This window comes from Haliotis rubra, unplaced genomic scaffold, assembly GCF_003918875.1.
Source record: "Haliotis rubra isolate DU_JTF1 unplaced genomic scaffold, ASM391887v1 Scf160, whole genome shotgun sequence".
NCBI lineage: Eukaryota > Metazoa > Mollusca > Gastropoda > Lepetellida > Haliotidae > Haliotis > Haliotis rubra.
The window spans coordinates 564,979-576,585 of NW_025765559.1; the positions used below are offsets into that span (position 1 = coordinate 564,979).

General features: G+C 39.9%; 1 protein-coding gene across 1 annotated transcript; it reads right to left on the reverse strand.

The window, feature by feature from the left end:
- Positions 1–213: 213 nt before the first annotated feature.
- Positions 214–6,777, reverse strand: LOC124271456 (T-box transcription factor TBX3-like). The gene is made up of 6 exons (XM_046706613.1): positions 6,364–6,777; positions 4,701–4,968; positions 2,476–2,622; positions 1,987–2,063; positions 709–1,826; positions 214–570 (listed from the first exon to the last, which is right to left on the reverse strand). The coding sequence occupies exons 1-5, from the start codon at positions 6,717–6,719 to the stop codon at positions 1,295–1,297; spliced, it is 1,380 nt and encodes a 459-aa protein (XP_046562569.1). The 5' UTR covers positions 6,720–6,777; the 3' UTR covers positions 214–570; positions 709–1,294.
- Between the last annotated feature and the right edge of the window lie 4,830 nt (positions 6,778–11,607).

The window sequence follows — 11,607 nt, forward strand, 5'->3', positions numbered from 1 at the left end:
CACTCATGTAATATTTCTTTCTCCAAACATCAGAAGCGAGCCGTCAGTGGTCCCCCGCTTGAAATATGCACCCAAGAACACGGCCCCACGTCGAACCACAGGCAAAGCATTCATTCTTTACCAGTAACAATTACTATAATTTCCATCGGGTCAAAGATCAACATTTAATCAGACATCAAAGCAGTGAGACAAATCAACCACAAACCAGTGTAATACATATCCTGTGACATTTATTCAGTCAAGTCAGAAAAAAATACTCTTTGTGCATTCGTCATCAATATACATTAATTAAATTACTGTAACAATAACAACATATTTAATATCCTATTGCACGCACTATTTCGCGCCATAGTCTTCAGACTGTTGGCTCCAAGGGATCAAAGGTCGTTAATTTGGACCAAAGACGGATAATGAGAACTTGGTGGTCTTATTTTGAACACCCGTAATCTAAAGCACCAATTTTCAGTTCATCTAGCGCCAGCGCTTGATTTTCGGAAGTTCGACAGACCACGTGACACACGGAATTGGAAACGCCTATCTCCCTTGACTAGGAATACTGTGGTGAAACATCTGAAAAAACAAAAATAGGATAATAAGAAATATTGTTAAATAATATTCATATGAAATATGTTAAACATTATTAATGTTCCATTTTCAATAATAAATAATCTCGCTTATTGCTAATGTAAATAATGTTTGCTTGCATACCTATTAGTAGTTTCGACATCGCCGTTGTTGATCGTCCATTACATAACATCGGTGTAGACTCGGACATCGGACATCCAGGAAGGGATTGAGAGCCGTTGACGCCATCGATTAACAAACACAGGGAGAATGTTCCACAGTGAACCACTCACACAAGTACACTGAGCACTAAGAACACATCTTAAACGTTAATCTCATGCAGAGAGGTGATCGGGGGAGAGGGAGTGACCTCTCGTGAAATCTCGCATAGGAACGGGACTGATGACGGAGCCGGGTGAGGTGCTTCCGGCTGGAGAGAGACTAGGAGACGATGAATGGTTCGAGTTTGGACTTGATGGACTTCTGCCAAAGTTTGGTGGTGTCATGGGCGACATATTGTAGGGTTGAAATCTCGAGTTGGACGAGTGTGACGAGAATACGGGACCCATGTTTCCGGCCATACCGGAAGAGAATGAGTATCGCTGCGCAAGCGCAAGCTGGGACAAGGCAAGCTGCTGTGCGAAGAGCGGATGAGACGATGATGAGGATGGCACTCCATACGCCGACGTCGACAGAAGCGGATTTCTCAACTGCGCATGCGCGGCAGAGTTCAGGAAGATGGAGCTGAGTGGATGATGGAATGCTGAACTGTTTGATGGATAAAGAGAGGATGGGTGGACGGGGAAAAATGGATTGTTCGTGGATCGTTGACACACTGTAACATTGGGTGGGCTTTTAATGTCTTTAACTGGTGTGTAAGTTTGTTTGGACTCGCTGGGTTTGAGCAGACTGGCAACAGAATGGTCTTTGACATTTTCTTTTGTCTCCTCAAGTCTTTGTCTCTTTGGGGACTTTCTTTCACAACACTGTCTTTTTCAGATTCACTGTCACTGACGTCGCACTTGCTGACGTCACTTGATCCGATGTCGCATGACGTGTCCTGCTCACTCTTTCTTGTGTCAGCAAGTCTGTCGTCCTCAGACTCTTCCCGCTTCTCACTCACGATGCTGTCCTCTGCTTCCGACACGCTCTTGCTGGGGGACAGATCGTCAGCGTCATCAACGCATATCTCGTCATCATCGTCGGTGTGGCTTCCTTCGAGTGATGAAGTCTCATGCTCGGACTTTGAGGAATCCAAGGGCCTAAAAAACAAAGCATCAATAATTAAGCTGTTTTTCAACATATTTATTTATTACATGCTTTAAATAGTTTAAAATTACATTGTTTAATTATCTCGATTTGTAAGATCAATACACCAAAATATTATTACGTTTACTTTAGGATGTTGATTTCAATACATACCGTTTGACCTTGCTACCGCCGCCATTTTCCCGGAAGCCTTTTGCAAAGGGATTGTTGTCAATCTTGAGCTTGGTGATCTGGAATGTCAAGTAGTGAATATATGAGTCCTCGAGGTAGACTGGCGCCAGTCTGATTATCATCTAATCTCACCCTTCAAAGAGGCCAGCCTTAACACCTTACAGATCTTATAATATTTCCTCTCATGTTCAAATACCCGGGGGCGTCCGGTCTACATATTATATGAGCGTTTTGACACGGATAAATATGCTAGTAAGTAATCATACGGATAGGTTTAAGTAACAAATTCACACTAAGACCTCTTAAAAAATGAAGTGTAATTGATTGTTTGGAGAAAGAAGAAATAGTTTTGAAAAAAACAGTGTCAGATAATCCGTCTTTGATTTCAAAAATATTTAAGTTTTTACAAATATTTTTTATTTGTTTCTTTATCTTGAGAAACTAAATAAATAATTTCACATTTTTATTTACCTTTTCATTTTGATAGGCAGTGACTGCAATGAACTGAGTTTCGGGGAACACAAAGGTCTTGCTGGAGCTGTAGGGGAGACGGAGGAGATCACTTGCACGGACCAGGTGGAAACGAGGCTGGTACTTGTGCATCGAGTTGAGAATTGTCTGAAATAATAAAATATTCATCTGATTAGGCAATTGGACAAGTACTGGCGATGTTAATCCGGTGCGGAGGTTCAATCAATATCCACATCGTGTCTCGGTTGATCCGCACGCTTCCCATTATAGAGCATTGGAAGGTGTCAAGTAAGGGCATAGATATAGCATTTATCGATCGTCCACACTGGTCTGTTAGCACTCATATATACAGGAAACACGGGGATAGGTCGCATATGGCATTATGACACTGATTGTTGTCAATATCATGTCGATTTCAAAGTGTTATGACAATGGCAATGTGACAAATTTAAACAAATTGTCGATTTCATGTCACTGTGGTTTTGTTGCACATATGGAATATATTTCCTTTAAAAAGTCGGTGTATGTTGGTGTATTTTGCTCAAGGGCTTTGCTCTTTTTGAAATCTCACACGACAAATGCTATTATAAACAGAGACAGCTATCGAGACATCAGCTTGTTCATTTCAAAGTGTTATGTGTACATTTCACTCCGCGCTCGGTGTATATCGGTATTCGAGGAAGCTTGGGGATGATATACTGCATCTAAGGAAACATCTATTGCCCGATACAAGCTGTTATTTCCGTCAAAATGCTCTTAGTTCTAAGAAGGCTACGAGGACCGCTTACGACCGCGTCTACGCGTCGCCACAATGAGCGATATAGGTTGAATACGAGGGCGAAAAAGTTCCGCTCAAACCCTTGTTATCTATCAACAGCAGCAGAAAGCAAGGGCGATATATATCTGTGATCTACATCTCCAAGCCTTGCCTACACGTGTAGACAACGTGACAATGTATACAATAATTATTCACAAATAAACCCGTTGAAAACGACCGTGTGAAAGTACATTGTGGAAGACTGGTCCCTGTAGCGTGGCGAGAAAATTAATTAAGGATCGCAGTGCTAAATGCCCGTTGGATATACGCAATGACAGAATGTTTTGTTCATAGTGTCAAAGTTTTCACGGTTTGTGGTCGAAAACTATGAGACTAGCAACCCGTTCACATTCCCCGATGCAGCGAGTGTAACAAAACACGTACACCTTTTGTCTTCGAGTGCAAGCACGTGTCAACGAGTTCGTTGAGGTATACCTACATCTAATGAACATTGCACGAACTGCCCTCTCATTCCAACCCGACAATATCAATCTATGACAGGCGAAATAGACAATCGCATGTATTTTAACACACGAGTGAGCAAAGGGTCAAAACATCTTCTATGGCGACAAATATCACCACTCGTTCACTGAACCTGCTGCACTGTTGTTCTCCTTATGTTAATATGTAACATTTATGTCTAATCAATGATGCACTCTCTAAGGGATATTATCATTACCACACACTATATCATAGCGTACGTCTGGTGTACATTTCAACTATTATGAAATCGACAACTTTCAATCTGAAATCGACATGTTATCATACGAAATCGACAACTTATCATACGAAATTAACAAATTGATGTGTTATTACAGGAAATTAGTAATTTAGATAATTGCAATATCATTTGGACAAATGCTCCTGTAGTTCCGCTATTTATAAAGTGTCAATCATGACGTCACCATTTTTTGCAGCGTTAATTGTCATGGCACTTTCTGCGAACGATGTAATGTAAGTTACAAAGACAAATTAATATCAAATAATTACGGCTTATTGACAAGCCAAGTCATGTTTAACGAAGCATGGCAGAACACAAAGAAATCTTCCTAGACTCTCGTACTAAGTGACTTGACCGATGATTCGCTGTTCTAAACCCTGCCTCAGTCATTATGAAGCCAACAGCTAGTTTGTTAGTAATAATTGACGTGAGCCACAGAAGAGGTCTGTTAACAAGTTAACTAACTCCGAACGAAGATATTTGATCATGTTTCCTAAGTGTAATGCCATGCTTTACTGACGAAAAACAATAATGAGTTTCCAAATAGCTTTGTCTGATCACAAAGTGCACTTAAAATTAAATATCATTCGATGCATTTCGTTGATCAGATTTTTTTCTATTGCGACTTGTATTTCTAGGAACAGTCATTATTAAAATAAAAAGTATTCCATAACTAGTTTCACTTACAAATCCGTGTTTGTCCGAGATGTTGTTAGTGAGTTTCAGCTTGTGGAAAGATATAGTCTTCTGCATCCATTGTTCCCCGGTGCTGGGGGAGTCGGGGTGGATGTACATCCTCTTGGGCATCTCGGGGTCAGCTTTACCGGCCACTGTCCATTTACCGTTGTGGAACTTGTAACGGCAGTCGTCGACGGGAACGACATCCATCAGCAGTATGTATTTGGACTTTTTGTCCAAACCAGTCAATTTCACGCGAAATCCAGGAAACAAGCGCCTGAAATTAGAAAAAAAAAATGTTTAAATTAAAAACAAAGAAGTAATGTTTATAATAAATAACATTCGCATTGAGGGTGAATTTCGAAGTATTTCTCTTTCGATTTTACTATATTTATCGCCATGGGTTCTTATCAAAATCCCAAAGCTACGTCTTACATCTACGGTTTCTCCTCACGACAGAATAATATCTCGTTAGAAGCGATATCAATAATCTAGTCCTAACAAAACGACAAGAGTCTCCTGTTAACAGATTCGTTTAGATGACAAGGACAATTAGTTGGCTACAAAATTACAAAGATAGTAGCCACACCGGTCGCATGGGACGTGAAACATTATAGGTACACCCTCCATTTGGCTGGCGCTTTGGGTCTGATAAATTTCAATGTTTCGCTGATGAGCTTGATAAGCGGTTTGTATCGAGAAAGGACCTTTAATATTCTCCCTAATCGCCCAAACCAGATAGAGCAGTTAGCGTCCCGACAAGATCCATTCTTTATCACAACTTCCCGACTTTGTGACGCGTTCATGTCGCGAACTTACATTGCTCGTTTCACAACATAAACTGAACGGCGATTTCGGCCCGCTGCTTGGACCTACGCTTGCTTCAATGAAAAAGATGGTGTTGATATACTAGACCCTGCTGTGAATTCGCAGCTCCTTTGGTTGAAAACACGGCGATGTTACATCGAAACTACGCTAGATTTAGCGAGATATATTTTCGCCAGGCGCCACGCTTTATGGGACTCGCCACTTTATTGGTAAGCTGTCTCAATAATGTGGCTTTTTTCGGCATAGAGGAATACTCGGAGAGAAAGATTTATTTGACGATTCGTTTCGACTTCGTCTCAAGGACTACCACCCACAATGATTATGATTTAAAAGTTTACACTTATACGACTTGCAGACATAATGTTTGTCGTGCTTTTTGCAAAACTAGAAATGTTGTTTACATTGTATTCTCAGTAATTATGGGAAATGGTAAAATATAAAAAGTCCATTGATATCTCATCTATGTATATGAAGGCTAATTATAAAAAATATAATTCATGTTCTGCAAAACAATCTTTAACACTATCTGTATAAATGTATTGTTACATCTGAATCTAAAAACACTTCGTGAAGATTTGGTTCACTTGCAAAGACAAATGTAAACATTTAATTCAATTCAAAAGACAAATGTTCCCATAATAAAATTATCAATACATTATGTGTATAATATCCAGGCATTATTTGTGAGAATTATCAAGTCAAGTAAATAGAATTTAGGTGCCAATGATAGTATTTCCACCACACACACCCAGTAGAAACAGTGATTCACATTGACATGCAGCGTATGTATATTTCGCCGTCACATTTCGTAAACACGTTCAGTCACAACATACGGGACACCTACCTTCCAGATTTTGTGATAACCATTTCCGTTCCGTGTTTGTTAAACTGGGTCCAGAGATCCATAGCCTCCAACTCGACGTTCGGATCATCCTGCACGTCAACGTCCTGGACGGGCTCGACTCCTCTCAATGATCTGTACGGATCATGATGAGCGAGCAGGTCTGCTGGACTTATCCCCGACCGTCCGAACTGCTTGCCCAGCATAGAGGCCGCGAGGCCAGGGTGGGGCAGAGTCATGTGGGGGGAGAGATACTGTGGCTGGTGGAGCATTGAGCTGACACCATACTCCACAGGTCGATGCATAAGGAAAGGATTGTAAGCCATGTTGGTATTATCCGGTTGTGTTTGAACCAACATGTGCTGTGCTGCGCTTGAAAGCGAGAGAGCAACTGATTGCTGAACGCTGGAGTCCAGCCGCTATATATCCAGCCTGTCAAAGCCGACGCCACACGGGTTCATTACTGTCGCCATCGTATGAACAGCTCTCCACACGCTAATCTCATCACACATTGATTGGCTTAGGCGTTGCGCCTGACCAATGAGAGCGCGAGGGGGCGTGGTTTATTCCGGGCGTGATCGACAGGCTAGACTGTCTGTCTGCAATCCCTGAGTTCTTTATCAAGCCTGACAGTATGTCAACACTTGGGTTTGACACTCCTTCAGAGCGTCTCGCAGTAATGTATTAATTAACCCATCGACAATATGGCTTATCGGCCCCAGTACTCGAAGTCCCGATAGATAGAGAAAGATTTTGGCGAGACATTTTTAAACAAAGCATTCACTCACAAACGTATGGATTTTTTTCCGAGCATGTTTTATCTGGAGCTGTTTGAAGACTATCAAGCCCAACCCCTCACAATTTGATTGACATTTTTATGTGCAGCTATCGACTCTGAAAACAAGCGTAGCACTGTTTACATTTGGGTTTAATCCCGTCGAAACGGAGCAGGTTGAGATATCTTACGACATTTAGACAGTCGCGGGTTTTATTAAGACTTTAATGCAGGAAAGACCAAACCAGGGAACGAGAAAACCCCGGAATATTACGATTTCTACTGTATATAGAGCGCTTCATACAAGCCTCCTACCATGTCGCGTGCATTTGTGAGTAGCCCGGCGCCAGTCTGTGAAATATCGCTACTCATAAATAATCAGATAGCGCCGGGCCCCTCATGTGTATATTAATCAACATAGTAGAGAGCCTACAGTCCACGAGCGGCTCCTTTTGAATCAGAAATGACTAAATATCGAGATATTATTTTTCACGTCAATATCAACAGATTTATTGTCACAAATAGGAAATAGTGATTAGATTGATTTTGATTTTTACACAATAGTATATGTTTGGGGTTAAACTTTTTCGTTTTGTGGCGTTTTGGTTGTGGTGTTTCGGGTGTAAGTTCTACTCTCTCTTAGTCTGTGTGATTTCAGCCATCAGACATGTTGCGAAAGGGTTCAGCCACTGTGGCGTCAGTTTGTGAGTTCAATAAACTGGATTGCTGAGCGATTTCGTCTCACACATATATTGAGACAAACAAACGAGATAAGTAATTAGCGGCTGTGTCACGGTTCGGCAAGGATTTTCTTTTGTCACGACCCTAATCGCTGTTGATCATTTCAACATTCGCGTAATTAGTACTTTATGGCTAAAACACCGTAGGTGTGACTTTTCTTTATAAGTTTCAAAACCATGAATAGACGGGTGCTTGCTCACAATCTTTCTGGCGCCGGTCTGAGCTGGGCGAATGAGCAATTTGTTCAATGCCCGTTCAAGTAAGAAACAAGCTATTCTCCCCCCCTATTTGTTTTTATACCTATGTCGCCACCGAGGTCCCTACACAACCTAAGCCCTTAATAGCTGGCTGGATAATGTCAGTTATACACACTGGCCGCCCGTTAGGAGCGAGAAAGTTGCGGATTTAGACCCCAAAGCCTCGAATAATGACCTATCGATGAGAATAAAAGACTGAAAGGTGCATGAAAGGGGTGTTGTGTTGAATAAATTATCTATCAACACCTACAACAAAACGAAAGTGTTTGTTTTTTCAGTTCCTTCAATCATTGGATGAACCTGAGTAAAAGGTATCGCAATAGTTTCATTTTTCTTTTTTTAAGACAGGTTTATTGTCGCATTTTCAAAACATTTCATCAATGTGATTATGTGCAGTTAGATATTTGTGTTTTTTAATGTTCGTAGGTTAAGACTTGAAACGCCAGTGTGCATTTAACAAATGTACCTAAAAGTTTATACTAAGTGCGTATTAATAAAATGTGCCAACACCATCATGATTGGCATTTGGCGTAGTTCAGTGATTTGGTACCTATTTCTCCCGAGATGTCGTGTAATCTAGTTCAGATTATTGGTAAAATTATGTGATAAAGTTAATCAAAATCCGCTCATTTAGTAATGAATTTGGGATAGCACACATTTAGGGAACAGCCGTTGTCACTAATGACACTAGACTTTCATTAATCGCGCTAGACAATAGCGTAATGAGTCATTGCCTCAAGTCCTGCATTGACTGTAAGGGATTTCATCCATTGTCGTAAACATGTCATTTCCCCCTACTGTCAATCAACGGCACATCCGATCAACGTGCAAAGCCATTGACAATTCACTGTTTCACATACACAGTGACATCACGGATAAAATTAAACATTTGCAATTCATGACACTGTAACATTGACAATACATGTACTCTCGGTATCTCTAAGTAAAGAAATATACAACAGTTCCATCATAATGGCTCTGAATTCATCCGGGACAAGATTAGCAGTTCTGGAGAAGAATCAATACTTTCGGAAATTTTATCAAATTAAAATATTTTAATCTGTCATTCAAAACAGCATGAATAATATTTGTTACATAAAATGTTTTACAAAAGATAGGTATATTTGTGCCTTAAATGTCGTTTTGAAAACGAATTTTTCTATCTTGCTCATCAAATACACTGATTTTGCAGTCTAAGATCGCCTGTTGGCAGATCCAATTTTTTTCAAAAACAAAAATAACGAAAATGAAGTAAGTTTAGAAATCCTTCCTATAAAATAATTAAAGTAAAAATACAGAAAGCATTTAAGTCCTGTTGCAACAAGAAATTCCAAACAATACTGCAACATCGCCTTGAAGTACATGTAAAACGCGCACGTATAAGTCTTTGATATGTATTTAGAGGATGGGAGAGAGTGAAAATGTTCTGTGGATAACAACTTCTTTAGTAAATTATTCAAAACATTTTAGATTGCTTCATAAGCCTATTCTATTCCATGTCTTGCACACCATTATTTCTTAAACTTTTTGGCCTATATGAATTTTAGTCATTAATAAAATTGTATTAAATATTTTAAAGAAAATGAAAAAGATATCAGTTTAATTAGACGCAATGTTTGAATACCAGTAAATGTAAATTTGTGTTTTTGGGGCGTATAGTGAACTGTCGTTTTTAACTGTTTTGAGTTTCGTGTTTAATCAGTAAGCGGACTGTATCTGAGCAATTTACACGAGTGCGCATTTCCTTTCGAAGCGGATGAATTACACCAATAACACTGGATTTAAACTGGCGCCTTCTCACTTGAAATTAACATACTGTCTCGGTCAACTTGCACAATCAGTCTATCACATTTATCGCCCGTTTGATAGACTTGTTTTGACAGTGAGGGAAACTGATTGACTAATTTTCACTTCAGTCGATTCCATTGTGTGTTTTCCTTGCAATCGACATTGTTTCTGGAGCAAACTTCAAAGCCCCGCGCCACTCCGTCGCGCAATGTATCTGGGTTTGTTTGTTTCTGACAATAGGTTGTAAATTACAGATTGGGGTGAAAATGCTAATTTGGCTAATTTCACAACCACCACTGAAAACTACTCACGATCAGGAACCTGGATGTTTTCACTTACAAAATCTTGTCTATATCTTTTCTTTGCCAATCAAGCCAAGCCTTGTCGTTGACCCCTCGTTGACGTGTGTTTGTCAACAAGACACACACACAGAGTAGGGATTACTTCGGTGAATCTTCGGTCGTAATTGGATTAGCAATAACCACCTAATTATCTTCTTTGAGAAATATTGTTTTATTTAGAACAGATAGCGTAATTACGATATATTTTGAGAGTTTTGCCAAGATGATTTGTCACAAGGTAGACCCTAATGTCAACATATCACACGGTCATGACATGTTGTTGGAGTTGCTATGCAACATTCATTATGAATTTTTGTTTCCAAAGTGCAGTTTTTAAAAACCTTGCTGTCAAAAAACATTGCGAATGTACACATCACCTTTTAAAAAAGTCTGAAAAATTCAATATTATTGCATTCACCAAATCAAATCAATATGTGCTGTAAAAATCATATTTAGATAGTCATTTTTTCAGGAGTCACACACGACCAATCAACAATATATACATACACAAGAAGAAAACTCGAGTTGGGGATTTTTCTGTTTTGGGTTTGTTTATTTTGGTAAAATGTATTTTCAAATTTTCTTAGTATAATTTACATCCGCTCTGGTTCATATTATATGTTTATTCCTGAAGGGGGTGTACTCTTTATAAAATATGTAAAACTAGGAAAAATATATTTAAACCCATAGCTAGAAAAAGAAATATGTGATTTTGCATTCGTTTGATCAGTATCGTTTCACTATCAAAAGCCACATGGCCGACCATTAGCATATACCAGGTACCCAAGAACTGTTTACAAGTCGAGTATCTCCCGAATCACTGCAGCGCACAAAGCTACCGGTTACTTCCCAGGTAACAGTGCCTTGCAACAGCATGGGCGGTTAATCAACGAGCTCCCTGCTGTGGGCTAGGTATCTCGCCACACGACTATAGAAAGTGCTACAGAAGGGAGTCATTACAACCATGTTGAACAGACCTGCAGGTGGGGGTCGAGTTTAAGACCCCAGGGGGCCCGTGTGAAGGAGGGGAGGTTTTGCGGCATACGCGCTGATATTTGATAGGGATTAACCCTAAAACCTAAGCAAAAGGAGTCGGGGAGTCGGGATAAGACCTATGTAGGTCCAGATAAAGGATCGATAAGGTCCAGATAAAGGATCGATAAGGTCCAGATAAAGGATCGATAAGATCAAGATAAAGGATCGATCAGGTATATAAAATACGAAAAGAAATGATTAACTCCACTAATTTGCATGACGACTGTGATATGTTTCTTCAAAATACCTAAACTGGTAAAATGCAAACTGTCTCAAATACCGTATCAACAGGGCTGGAGATGTGAAAGCA